The 23,707-nt window shown below is 43.8% G+C and overlaps 1 protein-coding gene across 2 annotated transcripts in view; it reads left to right on the forward strand.

The window, feature by feature from the left end:
* The window catches only part of DIS3L2 (DIS3 like 3'-5' exoribonuclease 2), a 180,299-nt gene that overhangs the window by 101,859 nt on the left and 54,733 nt on the right, over window positions 1-23,707 (forward strand). For both annotated transcript variants that reach the window (XM_036389136.2, XM_036389137.2), the window contains exons 12-14: window positions 7,040-7,152; window positions 14,001-14,108; window positions 17,583-17,816. In XM_036389136.2, the coding sequence (XP_036245029.1) occupies window positions 7,040-7,152; window positions 14,001-14,108; window positions 17,583-17,816 (455 nt within the window). The remainder of the gene's footprint in view (window positions 1-7,039; window positions 7,153-14,000; window positions 14,109-17,582; window positions 17,817-23,707) is intronic.

Here is a 23,707-nt window from a genome sequence, read left to right on the forward strand (position 1 = left end):
CTGCCGGGGTTTGTGCTGGTCTGTGTGTAAAACTGAGGGATCTGTAGTGCACAGTGCATGAAGTGCCACCCTGTGAAGGTGTCCTGGCTTTGTTTTGAGGTATAAAATGTGGCTTTAAAATTATATAAAGTGGTTTTAGGACATTGCTGAATTTATTAGCTGCTGCAGACAAAAATTTTATGCAATTCACATGAAAGACCTGCTTTCAGAATTTAATTTAGTAATAGATACAGTCTCATAATTCTGAAACTATTTTAAAGATTGCTGATGGCTCATGGAGAGCTCTAGAAAATATTTCTGCTTTTCATCTTCACTTGTCCTTTGCTGCACTTAATGAACAGATGAGTTTTGTTTTGCTCACCTGGAGCCAGTCACAAATTGGTTTGTACAATTGTAGTTGTCTCTGTAATGTTCAGTTGATGCAAGGGACAAAATGGCCAAAGGTCAGAGTAAAACAGTACTTTAAGAATCATGTTATTCTGTATTTTAGACTCAATGATGTCCAACATTGACCTTTTAACTTGAAGAAAATAAGAAAGTAACAAATACCCTGTTATGGTTTATTTTTATGAAAAACTCTGAATATTTTTTTGTTTCTCCTAGAACTGCTAAAAGCATCACTTTGCAATGTCACCATTCCTGTCAGTAGTTTCTCAGATGCTTGTGGGAGTTGAGGAAGTGCCAAGACTTTCAGTATGGGGAGAGTTAACATGTAAAGATGTTTTTGGGTTTTTTCCTCCCTTCTCTTGTGATCTCATGCTGTTTCTCAGTTTGGAGTAACTGGGGCCATTCTCAGTTCTGCTCATGTTGGGGATTTGGTCCATCTCCCAACTCCTGAGTTTCAGCAGTTAAATGAGAAAAGTCACAGCTTTTATCTTTACATCAGCCTGGCTCCTCAAGGAGAGGATGAAGATTGAAGGTTTTAATTGTGATTTATGGAGCAAAGCCAAAGCCCAGACCCAGCCAGCGCTCTGCAGCCTGATGCTGACACAGTGCATGTGCCCCCTCCCACAGTGTGCCATGTGAATGTCAAGGGTCTGACCTTGGCCACCTCTCCAGGTGCTACAGACCCCAGAAAAGTGACCAAGCATAGTTCAAGGAAGAGTTGAAATTTCTTGAAACCTTGGCCAGGCTGCTCCTGATGGTTTAAGTCTCTCTGCCATTGGTAGGTGAAGTTGATTGTTTCTGAGGGACATTTTTCACACAAACCAGTAGCAGAGTGGTTTGATAGCATGCAGCATGTTTTTGATTGTTACCCTTTAGAGGTGTTTGTTGTTTGTTTGGGCAGACAGTTTTCCAGTTTTGAAGTTGTTGCAACATTTACTAAGTGGATGGAAATGTTTGGATGGAAAAGTTGCTGCTCTGTGCCCTGGGGACCTGCCTGCTCTCAAGATACAGGATCTGATCCTTTTCCCAGAATCTTCTTGTGAGGTTATGTCAAGAAAGAGACCTTTAGAGAAGGAAAAAGCTATTGCTTGCCCAAAAAGGGTGCAATTAGTTGCATTTCAGTTGGCTAAAGGGCCATCATATGATAATTTAAAAAATTTGGTTTCTTGGTAAACAAGTTAATGGGTTTATGCTCAGTTGCACTGTGTCTTCAAAAAGCAAAATGGCCCTAGGGCATACAAGTAAAATTTAAGCCCTTTCCTTGTTATTTTAAAATAAGTAAAACATACTGTCTGGTTTTTGAACAACATCTGGGCTTCCTTTGGTGGAAAAGTAACCTCAGCTGAGAATTAAAGCCACCCACCTTTGTCTTCAGACTCCAGAGCAGACAAAAAACTTGCTCTTTACATGGTTCCACTTTTATGTTTTATTAAACTCTTCTCCTCCACTTCTCCATCAGCACTTTCTTTGCTTTCCCACTTGCTCTTCTCTCCTCATCAGTCATTCTTTTTTCTCTTTTTCTTCTCTCTCTATCCCAAGATAGTCACTTCTATAACCCTTGAGCTGCATGTGTTCATACACATACCAAAGAGAAGCAGAAATATTTGGGTCATGTCATTCTTTTAAAGGTGTGTGTTAAAGGTCTGTGATGGCCTGGTTCCAGTAGCTTCCCCAAGTCTTGGTGCAAATTTCTGCTTCAGTGCAACTTACACCAGGTTTGTGTCCACCCTTTTATGGTCTGGAGCCCCTCTGGCTGTCCCCTCTGTGGCAGACACTGTCCTTCCCCTTGATAAAGACTCCTGATCTTCTGTAGCACAGCCAATAGCACCAAAATGTGCATGTAGGTTAAAGGCCTCATTTCTCTCTCTTTATGCAAGTTTTTCATACTTTTGCAAGGTGCTAAATATTGCTTAGCAGATAATAGCAGCAGCCTGAAACCCCCAGGGCTGTGGAATGGGAAAGAGCTGTAATTATTTGTTGTTCTTCTATTATTTCTAGAGTCCCATATTGTTGTTATTAGATTTCTAAAGTCCATACCTCTTGGGTGTATTCTCATGGCTGCAGATCTTCACAGCATGGACTCTTCTTCTGCATGCTGTTCTCTCTCAGGTCAGAGCCCCTCCAAGGCTCTCCCTGACTGGCTTTCCCACCCCCTTTTATCCCAGTCATCTTCATCAGTTACAGCTGCAGCCCAATTAAGGACATCGCAGCTGCAGCCCATCGAGGGCAACCAGGACCTCTGGGGCAAAGCCTCTATACAGATATTTAAATACAATACATATCCTCTACTATAATTATTTGCTGCAAGAGTTTGGTCTAACCAGGGAACAGCTTGGGACTGCCTTGAACTTCTGGCAGCAGGTGGTTAGTTGGCTGTTTTTTGGATAGAGCAAACACTTTGCAATTTGCATTGAACTCTTCTGTACCTCACTGAAGGGTGAAGACAGTGTGGGAAACAGTATGTACCAAAAACCCTGGCATTTGATTTTAAGTTGACTTAACACGTTTGCTCATGTTTGACTTCCCTTGTGAGAATGATGATGCTGGAAGGTGAAATGGAAATAAATGGGGGAGTGTCTGCATAGTAGAGAAGTACTTTCTGATGTTTTATCCTTCAAGAGCTGTGTTTTTCAGTTATATGGCCCTAAAATTCACATATGCTAGGGTTTGAAGTGAAATTGCTTCATCTCTGGATTTGTGCTATGACTGAGTAGGGTTGCTGAAGGCAGAGAAGAGGGATTTGCTTCCAGTGTGTTCCCTCACATACTGTTCAAATGCATTCAACTCAACTTTCTAATTCCAGGGGCAAGTGCTTGATGTGACCTGCTGGGTTGACAGATCTTATGAAGCATTTACAGGCTGAAAATGCCTTTTCCTTCTCTTCCAGCTCCTTCTTAGTAATCCCTTTTTGTTTATAATTTTTTCAATAAAGAAGGAAATAAGTTCTCTGAGCTGTTTTGTCATAGAGAATGAAATCATCAGCAGAAAAAAAAAGAAACAGCCTGTTCTTTGTTCTCCTGCAAGGTGCCACTGCTCTCCTTTGATATTAGCATCATACTGATGCACAGGAGGTTTTGGGGTGGGTTCAAACAAGCCAGATCCTCAGCTCAGGGGGCTGAACCTTCTCTAAAACCACTGTGTGCCCATTGTGCTGGGGGAGACCTGCCTTTCATGGCTCTGTCACTTGGTGAGCTCCAAGAGAGTTGGTGAGGTCCATTCTGTTCTGCCATTCTCTCAGCCACGTGATGGTAAATGAAAGGGAAATAGTCCTCTCTGCTTGTGGCGTCACAGCTGTGTTGTTTGCAGTAAGGTGACAAGTCCTGTCCTGCTGGCACAGAGCATTGGCCCAAGGGGGGTTTGGGTGGCTGAGTGCCCATCCCTTTCCCTTTCTGCTTGCAGATCTCAGGAGAGCTCCTCATTGCAAAGGGCCTCTTCACTGGGTGTTGCAGTGCTGGGGTGTGATTCAGACAATGCTCCTGTCTCCATCTCTGTGGCTGCAGAGAGGAGCTTACAGGGCTCAGCTGGTTAATAAAACATGCCTTGCTTGATTCTAAACTGCATTCCCTGTTGCTAAACATCTCCCAAGAGCAGCTTTGCAGTGGTAGAATTTGAATGGTATGACAGTTTTGCATCCACTTTCAGATGAAATGATTTTAAATGAAAGAGTCCCAGAGATCCTGAGTTAAAGAAGCCATCCAAGTGCCTTCAGCATTTTTCATTGCAATAGATGCTCCCTGCAGCTATTGCTTTAATAGCAGCATATGAAGTGTCTGGCTTGATCTTCTGCACATTTTAATGTAAATTCCTTTTAAAAACCCCTAACCTTATACTGGTAGTGTATATCTAGCATAAGGAGTTGTTGTGCAGCTTTAAGTTCCCTGTTAGAGAATTTGGGATGAAAAAAATCTGTAGTTTGTAAAAGTACTTGTTTCTCTAAGAAATTTAAGATATAAAAAGTCTGTCACAATGGAGAACTACATGGCAAAGTTTGTAGTTTCCCTTTGCTGGAAAAGTATATTTTTTTCAACAAAATGGAGGTCAAGTAGACTGTGTGTATTGGCCTATGGTGTGTGGACCATGTGGTGTCTGCCCTCTACCCCTTTTCTCTGATCTCTTTGACAAGACTTTTTTGTTCCATGACTCCTGGTTAAATTCGCTTTCCCTTTCAGGCCACTTCTGCTCTTTCTTTTTTCCTTGGGAAATAACATGAGACTTACAGTGTGAAATGTTCCTTTTGTGACTTTGTCATAAAAATTAATGAGACTAGAAAAACAGTTTGTGGACCTGGAACAGAATTTTAGTGAATAGTGTTTCTCTATCCACAATGCTCTTTCACTTTAATTAGCAAATAAACCAGGGAGAGAGCAGCAGGCAGGTATTTCTGTGCAGGCTTAGGCTGGTATTTTGTCTAGCACATTCAAAAGCAATGATTTGAGAGAAATCAGATTGGTTGATCACTGTGCTGTATCTTCAAGTTCTCTTGGTCTGAATATTTGGGGGGTGAGGGAGATACGGTGATTCATACATGAGCAAGACAAACCCAAGAGCTGCCAGTTTGCATTATGTCAATGTATGTAAGAAAATATTTAGATAGAATTTCCATTAAAAGTTCAAAAGCAAGGGGCTCACTCTGACCCCAGCTTTTAGAAGCTCTGGTGGGAAACCTGAATGAAATTTAACTCTGCTCAGTGTGTTTTCATTGGCTGACTCCATGTTTTATTATCTCATGCAATGAGATTTTTCTTGGTTTGTCGATTTTCTGTCGAGGACAAAAAGTTCATGTATGTAACAGTGCACATATTGAATTAAAGTGTGATTAAAGGCATGATGTAATGACCCCCTCTCCTTTTCCTTTAGTCAATATTTGCCTGCAGGGTCAATACGTTACAATATTGACTTCAAAGTATTCAATATTTTTTTACCTTCTGAGTGTGTTGGCTTCGAGCGTGTGTAATATTAAACTTGTTGGTTGAACTGTTGGTCTAAGACTTACTGTCTAAGTAGTTTCAGGCTTGGATGCCTAATCCATGTAGAGCAGCTTTCAAGGCATGTGATAATATCACAACACAGCTGTAGGCAGCTTTCTGAGGTGAACCATTTAATCTGCAGTCTTTGCTCCCAGCTTCCTGACAAGTGGTGGAATTTGTCCCTTGGTGTGCAATGGGATTATTGCCCTCTCTCCCTGCTGCCATCACATTTAGTCTCTGCAGGCCCTTCCAGTGGCTGGAGGTTATGTGGGCACATCTAAACCCCATCCCTCCTGCCTTCTGTGTGTGTTTCTGCTGCCTTTACATCTGTGCTCTGTCGATGCACAAAGGCTGCTCAAAAAGCAAGGTTATGCTTTACGTACTCACAGTGCTGTGCAAACAGGGCTTAATGAGGTTAAATCGTTACGAAGTCAGGCAGCTCTGCAGGGTGGGCTGTTCATTTCCCTGAGTTCCCAGCTGGGCCACAGTGGGCTGGGTGTCTCCCACTAATAGGAGGCTGAACTCTCTCGTGCTTCCTCTTCATCTGTTTCCACTCCTGCTCTGCTGAAATCCTGTTCTGGTTTCCATCAGAAGGGCACACGGGCACATGTACTGCTTAATGACAACAGCTATGAACCATTTATCCTTCAAAAACGTGACACTCGAGAGAAGGCTTTGATAATGTTCTTTGCAAGGTGTATAAATAAACAGGATTGTCACCAGTGTGGGATCTTTTTACTTTGTCTCTTAAAAAAAATTAAGGAAAGAAAAAATATTTATAGATACCAAGAGGTTAGTGAATTCCTCTAAAGAACCAAGTGTTATAATTAGGAACCCGCTGCACTTAGAACTATTCTACAAATAAGCACCTCAAATCCAGCCTAGTCCTTCCAGAGAAAACAAAGGTCAATAGGCTGCTTTGAGGATTAGCAAACCCGAATTTCTTGGACCCAGGTACTAATTACTTCCAAAGCTGAGGATGATCACTACTTCCAAATCCAAATTACTGCCAAAACCTCATGATAAACCTCAGTAGTACTCCTTTCCAGCCTAACTTTGACTTAAGATGCTTTTAAACTGGACTCTAATTAAAGGATAAAAGGCCAAATCTGAAGGAAAGGCAGAGTAATGGTGGAAATATTCTTCTAGTGGAAAGCTGCACTTCTGCATAGCCTGATCCAAAGTAATTGAAGACTTCCCATGTCCCCAGCAGCAAACTGGGCTCAACCAGGTTGGTGCAGTTCTGATAGCCCACAAGTGTGTGGGACTGACTGCTCCATACCAGGGAAATGGGATCCTGCACTGCCTGTGTGCTCGTGAGGTGGGGTTCCATCTTTCTTTCATGTGTTGCCTGGCAGTGAAGGGATGAGGACTGGGCTCACTATTACAAGCTCCTAACTGGAAAGATTTATCCACATGATTTTGAAGGGTTTTCACATTTCCTCTGTACTTGATGTTTCACTTCTGTGTACATTCACTTGTATGTTGTAGCCACAGTGGTGGTGAATTTGAGAGGGTCCTGAGAGACCATGGTTTTCATCCCAGGTGGAAGAAGTGGAAAGAAGTATTGGTTTTGTGAGATTTCAGTGTAAAGCAAAAATGTTGGGTTCAGGGGAGAGGAGTCAGGGTTAAATATGTCATCAGTATATTTCTGCTCACAGCCTGACTTCCTTGTGTAATTCCAGGGAACTTGGAAGTGGGAGTCCACATTGCAGATGTGAGCTACTTCGTACTGGAAGAGACAGCCCTGGATAAAGTAGCAAGTGAAAGGGCCACCAGTGTCTATCTGGTGCAGAAGGTAAGGACAGCTTTTCCTTTGTCTGTCTGATGACTGTGCCTTCCATTTACCATATATTCATTTTCAAGGTTTGTTTTCAGAAGCTTGCAATCAAAGTCTGGCTGTTATTGCAGGACATGGACAAAAATGAGTAAGTTGATGGAAACACAGAAGCTGGTATAACTGCTCACTACCTTGGAGCTTATGGAGAGAGGCTGGGGTGGAGCAGCAGCTTGTGACCCTCTGACTTTGGTCAGTGCTGACCTGAGCAAAGCCTGACCCTACCCAAGCTGGCTCCTCTGCCTTGCTTTTGGGACCTTCAGATTGGCAGATGTGGAGGATTTTGTCTTGCCTTTGGTCCCAGAGTCCAACTAATGCCTCAGAGAAATGGAATTGTATCAGAGTAGGGTGTAAAACACTCAAACAAACAAACATCTTGAGGTAAAACAAAAGGTTCATACTCTTACTTTATCTGGATATCCCAAATAATGGAGGAATAGTGTTCCTTCATTATGCAATGAAAGGATGCTTGAAATGATACTGATTTTAGCTTATCAGAATCAAATGTTAAGCTCAAGTTTGAAGTTGACTTCTAAGCTTTACAAATGAACAGGTTCAGGTTTAACATTGTTGGAAAGGAAATATGTAGGCTTTCTCTATGGCTGTCTCATTTTCAGTCTCATCTGCCAATCTGAATGTGAAGAAACACTTTGTAGCCCATCAGATACCACTGGCACTGTGTGTGTGGGGAAGCTGGAAAACCTGGCTGTCAGTGTCCTGTGCAGGCTTGGGGCATCAGCTGCACGAAGCGCTGAAGCAGTTTCATGGAGCAGATTAATCTGCCTCTCCCCACACTCCCATTCAGTCAGGCTGAAGTCCTTGTCTCCACAGCCCCTTCTGGAATGACAGGACATCTTTTCTATAATAAATAAACATGTCCTACTTGGTACTCAGGATTAGGAGTGATTCTTCCTGTCCCTTCCCTTCCTGGATGTTTTCAGGGTTGTTATCTGGGGAGGTTTTTGTAATTATGCTTGTTTCAGTAGCTTCCTGTGTCCTCTCTTCACTTTCTGGATGATAAAATGATTTATGTTACACTAGTGGAATCAAGCTCTAATGGTTTGATATCAAGCTGTTTACCTTTAGCAGCTGTTCCATAGCTTTCTTTGGGTAGAAGCAGCAAGGCACAGCTTTGGGGGTCCCAGGGAGTCTGGTGGGACAGCAATGCCAAAGTGTCCCTACCAGGTCAGTAGGGACACCAAAAGCACACAGTTGCTCTGTGCTGAGAGAGCTCAGTTCCTGTGCTTGCTCTTCTCCACAAGTGGGAAGCAATGTGTATCTCAGGGAAACAGCAGTTCTGGCACCAGTCTTCCCAATCTGCAGTCTCTCCAGTGATGAGCCCTTGGCTTCCCCCTCTGATGGATGACTCGATGATGGGAGGTGTGGACTGGCCTAGGGGGGATGTCACTGGGGGCAGCAAAGCTGTACTCCAGGAGGATCTTGTGGCAGCATTTCCAAGTCAAAATCTGGTGGTTTGCGGCCGTGTGATTCTTTTAGTCAAGGAAGAAGGAAGATTTTTATAAAGAAAGGAGACATTTTTCATGAAAATCTAGTTGGATGCAGAAGCTAATTGAATTTTCTTTCAAAGTGCCTTTTCCCTGCAGCACTGCCAGTCCTGTGCAATGCCAGCATAAGTTACCTGCTGCCCCTAATCTTCAATTCATCTTCACCCACTGTGGCCCAGCAGTCAGGATTGGTGTTTTACCCTCACTTCTGCCCTGCCGAAAACACATTTTAAAATAACAAACTAGGTTAGATGATGAAATTTTCAAAATTTTAATTGCAAGAGATGAAAAGGAGCGAGGGGATGGGCAAAGGAACACAGCCAGGCTGTCTGAAACAAGATGGTACCATGACTCTTGTAGAAAATATGCTTTCCTTTGATGAAACTGTTTCCTAAGACAGCTGTGATTCTGCGAGAGGTTAGCACCATGCTAATCCTCCAAAAGAAGTTAAATAAAGCCACATATTTAATTTTCCTGAACCAGAAGGGGAGTTATTGTGTAATTGCTAGTGGTCTATTTAATACAAGTCAAAAGGTTTTGAAATAAGAATGTATCAGGTTTTAAGAAGCAAGAAAACCTAAACAGTTTCCTCTTTTTTGGCACATCTCACAGTGTTATTTTAGGTGTGAAGCAGCTTGACTGAGAGTTCAGCCATAAATCTCTATAATATTTTACTGGTCCTATTTTACACTGGAGATCAAAGATCAGAACTGTAAGCCTGTCTTCATGTTGAGTCCAAGGACTTCAAGACATTCACTTTTGACACCAGCAGGTTGTCAGGGTGTTGATATTTTGATAATTTCAGGCTGAGTAACAAAGAGTTGCTCGAACTCTGAATTCATGAAAGTGTTGATACAACTCCTGAGGAGAAATCTTGGCTCATAAATAAATTGCCTATTTCCTTTGAGTGTCTTTTCGTCTACAAGCAAGAGATTTGCTGAGTCCACTCCACTGTTGAACTTCAGCCTTCTCCTACCAGCTCTAGTGGAAACTCTTGATTGATACAATCCCTCCCCATTGGATTGATTGTGGGAGAAGGATCACCTTGGGAGTCAGTGGTGGTCATAACCACCCAAGAATTAAGGGGCAGTCAAAGCAAGATGCTATCAGATTGAAGTTTGAAGGGAGCAAAACTGCTCATGTAACTTTGTGAAGATGGGGGATTATGCTTGACCAGGGTTTGTTCCTTTTTCCCTTTGGTTTTCCCCTTCTGTTCCTTGAAAAGCTGCTACAGTGAGTCCCCTGATCAGAGCTGCTCTGGGCTAACCTGCTCTGAACCTGGCCAATGAGTTAGTCCTGGCTGCAGCAGATGTTTCTGATTTTATAGGGAACAAGAACTTTTATCATCTCAGCATGCATGTGCTCGCTCCCTCCTCTGCCCAGTTCCCTAGGAATGAGTCTGAGATTGGAAACTCACATTTGGTTTCTGGAAGCACTTTATTAGTTGAAGAGATAAAGCAAAACAAACCCCAGGGCTCTCACAAGCAGGGGTTTGGATCTTCCCCTGCAGAGGAGCCAGCTGCTAAGCAGTGTGACCAGCCATGGTCACAGGTCCATCTGTTTTATAATTCCAGCATGGTGGTGTGTAGGACCTCCCCAGCCCCAGAAGTGCCCTCTCTCACTTTGGTTTCACAGTGAAGCCATTGTTTGGCTTTCTGGGATGTGGGGCTGCCTGCAGGAAGAACCAGTAGCATGGAGCAGGCTGTCAGGCAGTGCTGGACCACTGAGTCTCAAGGGTAGTGCTGAAGATTTTGCATTTAGGACTTGGAAATAGGGAGAGAAAAATCCTCTGTCTGTGGTTTGATTTGAAATGCAGATCTGCAGCTGCCAGCATTGATATCAACCTTCCACTCAAAGAAGTGCCCTTTCCAGTATCTCTTGGGCACTGCTAGGCTTGTGGGGAGAGATGATGTCTTTTATTAGCTTGAATGATAGAGGGGGATTAAAACCAGACAAGCTCTCACCACCCAAGCCCTGGTTTCTATGACATATTCATTAGAAAGGATTTCCTGGGGAGTGTAGCTCCTTTTTTACATTGTGAAATTTTTTTGCCTAGCCCTGCTGGGCCTCTCCAACTGCGTTTCTAGATTCAGCTACATTTATAAACCCTTTATTCCAGGTTTATGACCCCTGTATAAGCCCAGGTGACTTGATTTCCATCTGCAGTAAAATCAAGCTGAATGATGTGATCCCCAACATAGGCACATCTGTAGCAATTTGCCAAGGAAACCACTTCCCACTGGAGGTGCTATCCCTCAGCAGCATTTCACTGGCTGGATTCCTGCATGCCCTGGCACTCCACAGGACAGCTGGCAGCCACTGCTGCTCTTGGCAGACAGTCATGGGAAGGGCAGAGCATTAAAAAGGTGCCGGGCAACCTCTGGATTATTCAAGGCAATTCTACACAACTCTGGTATTTTGAAAATCTGGACATTAAAGATGTGCTTAGGGAAATCTCTCATCCCATGTCTCTATCAGAAAGAGATGGAGATAATCCTGTTGCCAGAGTTCCTCTGGGCAGCCCCTGGGATCACTCCTGGAACATCTCGCTCTCTGAGTGTGACACAATTGTGACATCTTTGTATGTTAAATGCTGGGCTTGCAATTACTGGGAATCCTTTCAGGCTGTGACTGTATCATGTTAAGGAAAAAGGAAGTGTGTATTTATAGCTTAAACTCCTGTGCCTTGTGACAGTAGGTTTATACTCCATGTAGAGGGTGAAAAGGAATCGTGATGTTAAAGCAGGAGGCAATCAGCCAAGACTGCTGTGGTGTTGGAAACAGGTTTCTTTTGATTCAGTAAGGTAGAATAAATTGAAATACCTTCAGTGCAAGGTCAGATTATGTTATGTATATGTTTGCTGAGCCCAGGAAAAGGTTGATTGCATTCTTATTCTCCCATGAGACTTCTTCCATGGCTTAGGTTAAGTTACTTCGCCTAAAGTTTCTCTCCTGTAAAACAAAGGTAACACAGGCTGATGCTTCCCTAACAGTAGATTTGTTACAGCTAATTGCTTGGTGAGTGTTTCATGCTGTAATTATGATCTGAGTTAAAGCTTTGCTTGTGTTTCACATCATTGAAAGCCCTTCCATTGAATTACAGCCTCTTGAATTGGATATTAATCCTGCTCAAGTACACTTAAAGCGAGCATGGGCTTTCATGTTCCATGCAGGCATTTTTCTAGCAAACTGGTATTGCTCCAGGAGATGTGAAGGGAAAGAGGATGTGCAAAGGCACACAAATATTCAGTAAGTACAGACCATTATCAGATTATCAAAGCTGGGGAGAGAGAGAAAAGCAGCTTTTAATTTGGGTGGGAAAGGACATGGGAGCTTTTATTAAATTGCCAGCACTTTGTTCACTGTGACCTGAACTTCGGGGTCTTAAGGTGGTCATGGGTGATCTTGGGCAGGCGGGGATTTCCTAGAGTCTATAAAGCTATTTTCTCTCTTTTCTGCTATGAGTTGGCATCACTTACACTGAATTTATACCCTTGTGGGTCCTTGCAGGCAGCATGGGCAAGCTCACGTACCGGGGCAGTGAGTTATGAATGTGGCAGTATTGTTAACGCTCTGCTCGCAACTGCAATAACAGAGTTGGCGGCTTTGTGTTGTGGGAAACAGCTTATCATAGGCTGTGCCCTTGTGACCTCCCAGGAGAACCAGGGCTGCTGATTCATAGTGTGACTCCCTGAGAGCCCCAGACCATACAGTTAACCTTTTGGCACTAGTGTGCACCGCAGTTAGAAGAGATTTATAGTCATTTTCTGGTGCCAAACCACAAATGTGATTAAATATTTTAAGTCTTTCCTTCAGAGCAAAAGGTAAGTGTAAAATGTGTGCACCTGAGGAGAAAATGGGCGCCTGACACTGTTTGTTCATACTGTTTTGAGGAACAGTGGTTCTCCTGCCTCCAGGTAGAAAAAGTTATCTGTGAAATCACTAAATAGGTGTCAGAGTTTGGAGGAGCTGGGATTTGTATGCCAGTCAGCTTCCTGCTGGTCCTATATTTACAGGCTGGCACACAGAGCAGTCAAAACGGAAACTAAATTAAATAGCTAAATTACTTTATGGCACACAAGTAGAGCATTTCCCTCTGTTTTTCTGAAAAGCAGCATTCCATGTTGCCACTCAAAATAAACTAGAGGAGTAATGTAGTGGTTTTTTGAGGGCAATTATTGCTTCTTCACAAAGGTAAATAACGAGAAGGGAAGTCAGAAGTGAAATTCAAATAATGAGTTTTGCTTCATTAAGCAGCTGCTAAAGATTATCTTTAATACAGACTTCACTTAGGAAATAACTCAGGTATGGTGGAAACACTTGGAGCTGCTCAGGTTTGCTCCAGCACGAATATGCTCAAAAGCTTTAGCTTTGTTGGTGTAGTCAGGTGAGCAATTTGGAATTTGGTAATTCAATGTTCAGCAGCAGAAATATTGATTAGTTGTAAGGAATTAGGACATGGGTTAAAAAATCCTGGAGAAATTTATGCTGGCTGACATTTTGTTCAAATTTTGAGTATGATAAAGTAATCATTCTCCATTTGCAAACAGCATGGTCAATAGTCATAACACAGGTACTTTTGTTTATCTCACCTGCATCTACAAGGTCCTGTCTGTGCTGTAAAGCATGATTCAATCTTGAAGCCAAGCACAGCTCCTGTGTTGCATGGGAGAAGTTTCATTTATGCTTTGCAGAGAGCAGACTTGCATTTACTTCTTGGTTATGTGGTATTCAGTGGGAAAGCAAGAAACACAGTTCCCCAGTCCAACCTCTTCAGCTCCTGACTGCCAGGACCATGTTTCTTCAACATTAAATTTCCTGATGTGCCCTTCCTCATTCTTCCCAGTGCCAAAGCGGCAGTGGCAAAGAAGTGGAAAACAGAGCAAACTTTGTGACCTTAAAAGTTGCAGTGTAAGTGTTTGCATAACCAAGGATGCAGATTACTCCAGGATGCTTACTCCATTCTTCAGAGGGGAGCACTGGGAATGATTCCTAGGTTGGAGACTTAAAACTGCCTCTGGTTTCATTGAGGGATGGGGCTGGTGAGGATATTGGTGGCCTTAGCCATGTCTGAAATCCTCTAATTTCAGAGGATTTGGTTTACTTCCTCATTCCATGCCAGCACGCTGTCTGCCATGTGATACAGCTCTGGCATGGGTGATGCATCCCAGAGCTGTGACGTGGCCACTCCTGCCACAGAGAATGTGATGCTGACAGCTTAACATATTTTCTCTTTACCAGCTGGCCAGGGAAGCTTGTCCACACTAAAAGCTTGTGTCTCACCAAGGCTCTCTTCTCTTGCAGGTGATCCCAATGCTTCCCAGGCTGCTCTGTGAGGAGCTCTGCAGTCTCAATCCCATGCAAGACAGACTGACGTTCTCTGTGATTTGGAAATTGACTCCGGAAGGCAAGGTACCTTAGGCAGCAGGCAGTCATCCTGCTAATGGTCAGTCCTCCCTCGTGGCCAGCCCCTACTTTTGTAGTGGTAAAAATGTCATCCCTCAGCACTCAGGTGGATAGGAAAGGTGAACAATACTGGAGGACGTAGGACTGTCCCTGTGTCTTGTCTTGCTAAAGACATACTGTGGAATTTCTAACTGAAATAATCTCTCAACGTGGCTGGGAAAGGATGAACATTTGTATGAGTCTCAGGAATGGAGAATGTCCTGCTCCTTGCCAGGTCACCCAACCATTTAATGTCTTACCTCCAGCAGCAATTCAGAGCTAATGCTTTGGGTGGATGAGATGTGCTCCTGACTCCAGGCCTGCCTGGAGCTCGCAGGCAGTTGCACGGTGCGGTGGATGCGGCACAGCGCCTCTGTGGTCTCTCTGCTAAACAGACTGTTTAATTCCTCTTCAGAGCTGCAAATTACATCAGTCCAAATAAAGCATGATAGCCCTTCAGCAAAGGCATGGCTCCATCCTCTCTGCATGTGTTATTTCCAGGGAGCAGTTGTGGAGGCTGTCTGTTGGTGCACTGAGCTGCCTTCAGCTGCCTGCCGCCACTCCCCAGGTCTTCATTTCTCTCCCTATTCCTCTCCCACACTCTTTGTTACCCTAAAATCTCCTCTTTGGTGATCACAGGGTCCCCTTACTAATCTCTCCTTACTAATCAGGGAGGGCTAAAGACTGGCAGTACCAGAGCACTATTTAGTCTATGCAAAATACACTTTTTGTACTCAGAGGTTTTTTTAACCATTGTTGTTATATATACAAGTCTTTCTGTAGACAGTATTTCTTGTGCCGATTTGGTTATTTTCCACAAAGATTCACCTCCTTATTATTGTCCCAGCTGCTCTAAAGGATGCTGAATCTATCTTTGTGCCTTAGCAAAATACAGTTGCAGTCCTGATTCTGTATTTCTGCAGTGAATCCCTGCTCTGGCACTGAGGTGGGTTGTGTTTGTCTGCAGTGAAAAGTGTTCACCTTCCTGTAGCAACAGCATGATTGCTCATGGGACCTTCTAAGAGCAGCTACTAGGTAGACCTTTTATTGACTCTGAGTTGTCTTTGAACAGCTAAAAGTCAAGTCTTAATTAAAATAAGCCTTTAATTACATCTTGTCTCTTGTCCCATGCAATATATCCATTGTGTTTCAAGCACTGCTTAGTCCAGCCCTGTCTGACCAGTGAGAAAACAGAGGAACTGTAGCATTCAGCTCAGGAAGCAGACCTCTGGAGTGTTCTGGGCTGTGGCCATGGTGTCCCTGGGAGAGCAGACTGCCTGTGACCATCTCAGCAAACTGGTTTCTCCTACAAGGCCTTTCAGGGTTACAGTCTTACTTGAGGTCACTTGATGTGGCTGTCAGGTGAAGGCTGGAGAAGAATGTATTCTTTCCAAGAGGAAAAGTGGTTTTAGGGCTTTTGCCCAGGAGGGCATTCTTCTAAAAGCTGGTATTTCTAGGTGTTAGTATACCTGTATCTCTGTGCAAACAGGATCACATGCTCCCTGACACTGCTGGGTGAAAGGGAGGTGAGTCAAAGGCCCCAATACAGCCCTTGAACCTCAGCTGTTGGTGGAGAGCCCTGAGAGCACTGACAGTGAGGACAGGATGCTGCTCAGGACTATGGGTTTTTCTCAAAAGCAGGCAGAACTGGGGAAACCTTATCATAACTTTAGAAATCCTTTAGATGCTGGTGCTCTTTGTGAACTCTGGGTGCACCAGGTTTGCTGTGATGGGGGAAACTTTGCAGACTGATCTTGTGGCCTGATCATTATAATCTCTAGGTCCCAGCTCACAACCCCCAAGTGTTGCTCCTCCACTGCGCCTTGCCCATCTCTCAGCCATGGTACATGGGCCAGCCCATGGGAGCTTGCCCATTCCTCTGGTGGGGTTTCCAAAGCAGCAGGGGCTGCTGACCTACTGGACATGCATCCCCCATCACCACAAGAAGCTGAACTGCATTGAACAGATGCAGCAGAACACAGAGCAGGTGCTGCCACCATCCACCACTCACCACTGTCACAACATCTCCAGCTTTGGAGCTGGACATAGAGCTTTTTTTTTTTTTATTTTTGGCTTTCTCTTCCTTTCTTTCTCCACAGCACAGAGGAAGAGACATGGAGAATAACCATGAGCTGATGGTCAGAGCACTTTACATTGCAAGATGCTACTTGCTGCATTTCTGCTATTAAAGCACTCTCAAAGTAGAAATAACCTTAAAAGCCCTGTGACTTTCAGAGCTCTGAGTTGCTGAGTTATACAGCACATCTGTGATGCATTAGGGAAGGAGGCAGCAAAGGTATTTTAGGAATCAGTCCCTTCCTATTAAGAGGAAGGTTTGTCTCTGAAGCAGTGTCCTTGACGAGGCTGTCATAGAGTGCTCACCCTTCTCCCTGGACTCTGTCACTTGCAGAATTTACCTTGTCCTGTTGGGCTGATGAAGGGGTAAGGTGGCACTGGCAGCTAAGGCAGAATTACAATTCTTCAATCATTCTCTGGGCACTTGTGCTTTGAATGGTTTATCACAAACTGCATCTGTCTCCAGAGCCCTCATGCCAATGCTCTTTTGTGAATATCCTTCTGCCCATGTCCCTTGGCACTTTATCACTGCCTTGATGAGCTGTTGGATTGATTCTTTTATATATCTCAGCTGAAAATAGGTTTTCCTGTCTGCTTTAGGAAATTATTCTGAATTCCTACTTTTACACCAGTATTCTTCTAGGGAGTTCTAAATGAGAGTGGCTTCTGGTTTAAAATAAAATAATTTTATAAGCAGTTTATTGAATATTTTCCTCTCAATTCCAAAGTAGTTTGGAAGCCCAGAAAGGTTCCTGGCTTGAGTTTGGACCTAGAACCATGAACATGATCAGAGAAGCAAGGGGTCAGTGGCTGTCCATCTCTCCTCCAGACCCACTGAAGTCCTACTCAGGCACTTTCACAAGTGCTAGTCAGATGTTTGGGTTCTTGCAGTACTCCAGAAAACAGGATTTTAAGGCCAGCCCCTCGTGCCCTGGTGGCCAGACTTTAAGCCATTCTGCTGTGTTTTAGGCAGGAGAACCTCTCTGGCATGTGTGTATCTGCCTGTTGTCACTCCTGCACCTGGTAGCCTGTGAGTCAACAGACTGGGTTCAACTCCCAGGTGGTCTGTAGTTCCTGGAGCTCTGTGGAGGAGGGAAGTCAGGTAGAGGAGGCAGATCCAAGCAGTCTCCTATGTATGTGCACAATACACTGTTACCTGTTACTTGCATATACACCTTACTAGATGCCAGAGAATCTGCATGGGCAAAAGGCCTGAAGGTCTCAGTAGGACAAGATGTTCACTCAGAGATCACAGGTAGTGGGGAAGTCTGCTGTCATTCCTCCCAGTGTTTGTGCAACTCCCCAAGCTTTTGTGCACCAGAAAAAATGAGTCCTCAGATCAATTTCCACTTGGCAATTTTGCAGATCCTTGACGAGTGGTTTGGGAGGACGGTCATCTGCTCCTGCGTGAAGCTCAGCTATGACCATGCCCAGAGCATGATTGACAGCCCTGGGAAGGTGTTGTCACCTGAAGAGCTCCCCCCTGTCTCACCCCAGCACTCGATAGCCGAGATCCAGGAGGCTGTGCTGAACCTGCATCGAGTGGCGCAGCACCTGCGCAAGCAGCGCTTCACCGAGGGCGCCCTGCACTTAGACCAGGTGAGTGAGTCCAGCCCCTTCAGGCTTCACCAAAGCAATTTCACCTTGTACTCTCTAAGGATTTCCCGGCCAGTCTAAAAACTTGAAGGGTAAAATCAAGGCTGGAATGGAAAGGCAGGTTTGAGTGCCAATGTTGTCTTAAGAGCGGCACCAAATTATGTACCATAAGCGGTAAGTAGGATGAAAAGAAAAAAATTCCTGGTTTTTAAGGAGTAATCCATTTTCCAACATTTTTCAAAATCCTAAAACCCTGTTGGACTGGGTAAGTAATTCATGCAGTGAAACAAATCATGACAGTGTCATTCATTATCGTGCAGTTCAGATATTAGTGCGCATTTCACTGGGAAAGGCTCATCCTCCACATTTCTTTCTGTGCTTGCAATATTCTTGTTTTCCACAGCTTTCATAGCAGTTCTCTGTGCTGGGAAAATGACTAAATGTTATCTAAGCTAATACTTGTAAGTGTTGGGTGTGTTTCACAGGAAAAAATGCTAGTGAGGAGGTTTTCTGTCTGGGGTGATTTAAATAATCTTGTATCAGTAGTGGTATGTGTCATTTCTATGTTACAAGGAGATCCAGATATTTTAGGCTATCACAGCAAAAAATACTTTTGCGTGATGTTCAGCTGCTCTGAGGTGGCTTCTGATAATTTTTTTGGTTAGGAGGTTCCAGTAATTTGTAGAACCCAGTGGTCTTCCTGAGCAGGACACAAAATAATCTTTTAATATAAGGAAGCTCTATTGTTTCATTTTGCAAAATGAGTGTGAGTCAACATAAGGATATTGCTGAGAAAGAAGCTAGGAGTGGTGTAAACAGGGCTATTGTATGTAAGACATATGTTGTAACCCTTCCATTTTACTCAGCATTGTAGTGTTGTCTCCAGTTGCAGGAAAGTCTAATTTTAGAGAAATCATTGCAGAGCAACAGGAGCAAGAGGTGTCTCTAATTTGTGACCTTCCCCAACATTCTGGTGGAGCTGCTGTGAAGAAGAGGCAATGTGCTTTCCACCATGTCTAAGACAGACAGAATGACAAATTTGTATTTTGAATTTCAGCAGAGGAGTTCTTATTTTAGGGTAAACCTTCTGCTGTAGGCAGTGAAGTGTCTGGGGCTGTCTTGCCTACATCTGTTGTAGGAGGTCTCAGAGGACTGGTTCAGCACACTTAAGTGAGCCTGGAGCAAGGACATTTGCTTAAGGTCCCCCTAAATTAATTTGAAAACTATTTTTGGAAATCAAATTCCTCTTTGAAGTTTTCTTAAACCTCTTCTGGAACAGAGACTTCCTTCTTTGAGGCTTAGTGCACAATGGTTAATAAACTGGGCCTTTGTTCCCAAGCACACCCTGAATGCTAGAGAAACATAAAAATCACAGCTTTTGCACGAGATCAGCTGCCTGGGAAGCCCTGGAGGTATCTGGCTTGGAAAAAGAGTCCATGGTGACTGGAAGCTGTGGCCCAGAAAGGTCACCAGCTGCCTTCCACTAGTCACTGTTACAGTGTAGTGCTGACTGCTAGCTGTGTGCCCCTCAGTTGAGTTACCTGTTATCAAACTAACCTCAGGGGAAATATGTTTTAAACCAGCTGTGACATTTTCAAAGGGAGGATTTGGCCAGGGAAGCATCCTGTTCCAGTGATAGCCCATAAAAGATTAGCTGTGTTTTGTTTTGCTCTGTGCTCCTACAGAAGAGCCATTAAAGAGAACATATTGGAGTATCATTTGTGAGACTGGGATTAAAAACCACAGCTAAGGGCACCAGAGGCCGTTGATTCCACTCAGCCTGGTTCCCAACCATCATGATAAACTGAGTTATGTGTCACAAATGGCACTTTATACTGTGCAGAATCTCTCTCCCCTGGCAAGAATGTCAAAGTAATGGTCTTTGAGAAGGAAGCATATTTTAGATCAAGGGACACTTTCACCACACTTAGTGGAGTCAAGTACTGCCCTGATAGCTTTATTTTGATAAACTACACCCTTCCCAGCCCATGGAGGAAGTGGTTGCTCCAAGGCCTGAGTATGAACAGTGTGTGAGGGACAGGTTTGGGGACGTGGCCAGTGGCATATGGTGGGACAAAGCAATCTGTGTCCTTTAATAGAAGGGGACAAACTCCTCTACTCCTGCTTCCCCAGTTCCCCGAGTTCCCATGGGCACAGCTGTGTGCCATGTCCCACTTCCAGCCCCAAGTGAGCAAGCGAGGGTGGGTACAAATGGGAAACACACCTTTCTAATCACTGGACCTCTCACTGATTTCCTGTTGAGTCATGTAAATCCTGAACAATGGAAGACAAACTCCAGCAGGAAGCTTGGGGCAATGAATTATCGGATTCCAAATAAATATGTGAGTGAAGGAAATGATCATCTCACAGTCGTGAGGGAGGGGGTGGCTGAGCATGGATGACTTCTGTGCTTTTTTTTCCAAGGGATGTGAGCCCTCTTCCTATACATTGTGTTATGTTTGAGAGTTCTGCCATGGGGTAACTCCTGATTGAACAGTGATAACTTTTTTGTTTACTTCTACCCTGCCATTTTTCAGTGTGAAGTGTCCCTGTGCTTCCTGTTGGTGTTAAGAAAATCCTGGGGGAAAGACTCTCCCATCCTCCTTTGCCACTGGCTGTGGTGGCTTTGGGCTGGTGCTCTCCCTGTCTGCCTCAGTTTTCTCTTTGGACTGATACTGATCTGTCCCATAGTATCCTTGTAGTTTCAGATTTATTCCCCAAAACTAAGAACATTTCTCAGATGAAGCAATTCATGAGCATATCTTTCTAACAGCTGGCCAGGTTGCTCCTTGGATGTGACACAGGCTGTCTCCAGTAGGATGCAGCAGTGTCAGGCTGGTCCTGCTGGGGTGAGAAGAATGTTTCGTCTTTGAATGTCACTGCTGAATTTTTATGACCTAATGTGAGAGCAGCATCTGCTTGCCCATAGTTTTATCTTTTAACAGCAATTTTAGAAGCAGGAATCTCCATAGCTCAACGGATGAAGAATATACAGATATATATATATATTTTAATAACTTAGGAATTACATATCTGGGTCACACAGAAGACCATGAGACATTACAGAGATAGTACACAGTCTGGAAAGCTTAGGGTTTGTGGGTTCAGTGTCAGTATGTGTGTGTCTCTTGGGGCTGTGCAATTTTGAATTCTTGCTTTAGTTTAATCCTGGCCATGACTTTAACCTACATATCTGTGACCCCTCTTTCCCCCCACTCTCCAGTTTCTTTCATGCCTCTGCAGAGGTCTGGGAATCCTGCTGGGATTGCAGGGAATCCTGCTGCATTGGACCTTGGGTCTGAGGACCACGTTTGCAAACAGAGCCACACATCTGTCATTCCGTGGGGATCCAGCTGTCCCCATAGGGGTTTTTCCCCTAGAATATGGTTTCCTGTGCTGCCTGCCAGCTTTCTAGTTCCAAAAAGCAGTTGAGCTGAGTTTTAAAGGTTTAAAGATTTTGCACCTTCAACAGCTAAGAAGCTTATGAAACTTTGTCCACACAGACAGAGATTAATGTATTTCTTTTCCTTCTCATTCGGTGCTGCAGCTTTTAGGTGCAAAGGCAAGAAGTCTTGTATGTGACTAAGAAAAAATGTTCAGGTATTTACGTTATTGTCTTCCCCCCTGCACCTCCTTCCTGCACAGGACCATGAAATGCCACCTCTGTGCTGTCCTCTCACAGCTCCTGGTGTAGCCAGTCTATAAATTGGAGCAGAGATCTGACCTGGTTTAAAAAGCAAAGTGAGCACAACCCATAGCTTTCCTTTTTTTTTTTTTTTTCCTGGCCAGGTTACTTTGAAGCTGGATCACTTCCCCAGCCCACAGCTTTTAGAAACACTAGCCAGAGAATCAGATAGAAACTTGCTTTCAACAAAAACCATCAAGTTTGCAGAAAAGCTTCTTAGCTCCAGCCTGCCTAGAGGAGACGTGCTGATAAATGGTTCTCTTTTGGCCTCAGCAGTTTAGAAATGAATCACGAGGACAGATGCCTACGGGAAGACAGGTTAAAAAGGATTTCTGTGCCTTTTTAAAATGAGAATACCCCGGGATGCTGATCTGTCTCTATGACAACTCTCTGTGAGCTAAGCATTTCCTTTTGTTGTGCCAGTGATTCTACCTTTACCAGCACATTTACACCTGGGTGCTCAAAACATCAGCATTGACCAAAGTTCCTTGTGAGAACAACCCAAAGTGCATTTGCATTGTACTAGTTAATGGCACTGAATTGTTTGCTAGAATAGCTTCTCTCCTTGTTTTCTGCCAAACAGACATTTAGCTTTGCAGGTGTGTGGGAAAAGGGAAGGAAAAAAAGGGCAAAAATGACAAAGATAAGAGTGTTACACGAATTTAAGTGTTGAATTGGTATTGAAATCCTCTTACTTCTGCTTGCTCCCAGCTTGTGTAGGATGCCGTTGTCTTGTCATGTGAGCAAGGCTTGCTGTTCCCTGTGGGTCTGTATTGTTTCAAGTAACTTAGAGGTAGTAAAAAGTGTATTGTTGTCGCTCTGTAGAACGCTGGAGACCTATGGTCTTGTACCATGGCTGGTGAGGATAAGGAAATCAGTGATCTTTGAGAATAGCTTTGTTTATTTAAGTCTGGTGGTACTGCTAAAGTAAGAGAGCATTTAATAGAGCTTCAGGAAACATAGGGAAACAAGCACAAAGATCCCAAACACCAAGATGTGTGCAGAATGCCAGCTCCAAACCACCCAGGTATGTGACATCTGGGATTTAGTAGCCAGCTCTGTATAGGTTTTGAAGCCCTCAAAACCTAGTCTGTCTACTTGGTGCAAATGGCTTTGAGAAGCTGACTCAAGCCACTCACACATGGAAAGGGAGGAGGAGGAGGGACACTGCCTGTGACACTGTATGTTGGGAAATTTTGGTTTTGGTTGTGGCTAATGGGATAGGACAGAAACATGTATTTTTAGACAGCTGTCCTTGCTAATGCTGTTTAATTGTAAATCTCAAGAACCACAAATGAATTACTCTCATTATTAACATTTTCCAATATGAGCAACTGCTGGAAATAATTATGGGAAATTGTTTTGTCATATTTCCTGCCTCATATCTGTATAGTAAGCATTCACGTCTTTTATTCTTGCTTTGTGAAAGTAATAAATATTTCTGGTAAACAGTCATTGTGTGCAAAATACAGTTAATTAGTATATGAATGGAAGACTTAGGGTTGGAAGAAGTGTTTAGATGGGACAGAAAAGGGCTATAATGTTGCACAGACTTCAATGTGCTGTGTTTTCTTTAATAGCATATTCTGAATTTATGTCTTAAAATGCAGTTGGGGCAGAAAGGTTCATCCTGGCTTGACTGCTCCCTGGAGTGATCCTTAAGTTTTCTGTCCAAGGCTGCTGTATGTGCTACCTCTGCACACTGAGTGCATGGACTATTGAAGGGAGGAGTAAATGGCTTTTCTGCAGCCCCTGACTGGAGCAGGGGCTGCATCTCTTGGTCAGTCTCAAAAAGAAAGTCATAGTGCTCATTGCATGGTATGTGACAGTAGCAAATTCATCTCGGATTTGGTTCCATCAGGGTAGGTTGAGGTGTAGGTACCTGGCTGGGCACTTGGCTTTGGTGCAAGAGAAAATCCAAAAGACCCATCTGTAAAAGCCTGAAAACTGCTATGATACCTTCCTAAAGAGGCTGTTACAGCAAAAGTGCATGAACATGCCAGCAGAGGCAGGGTGGGCAGTATGTACAGGGCTGTGGGATAAATGGAAACTCAGACTGACAAGGAGCTTTCACTATTCAGTTCCTATCACAATTCCAGCATTGTCTGCTCCTTCTCTTTGATGTCTGGTTAAAGAGGCATCATCAAAACCCACAATGGGGACAGCAGGTGCTATATGATCATTATGGATAGTTGCTTATACTGTGTGA

Source organism: Molothrus ater, chromosome 10 (genome assembly GCF_012460135.2).
Source record: "Molothrus ater isolate BHLD 08-10-18 breed brown headed cowbird chromosome 10, BPBGC_Mater_1.1, whole genome shotgun sequence".
NCBI lineage: Eukaryota > Metazoa > Chordata > Aves > Passeriformes > Icteridae > Molothrus > Molothrus ater.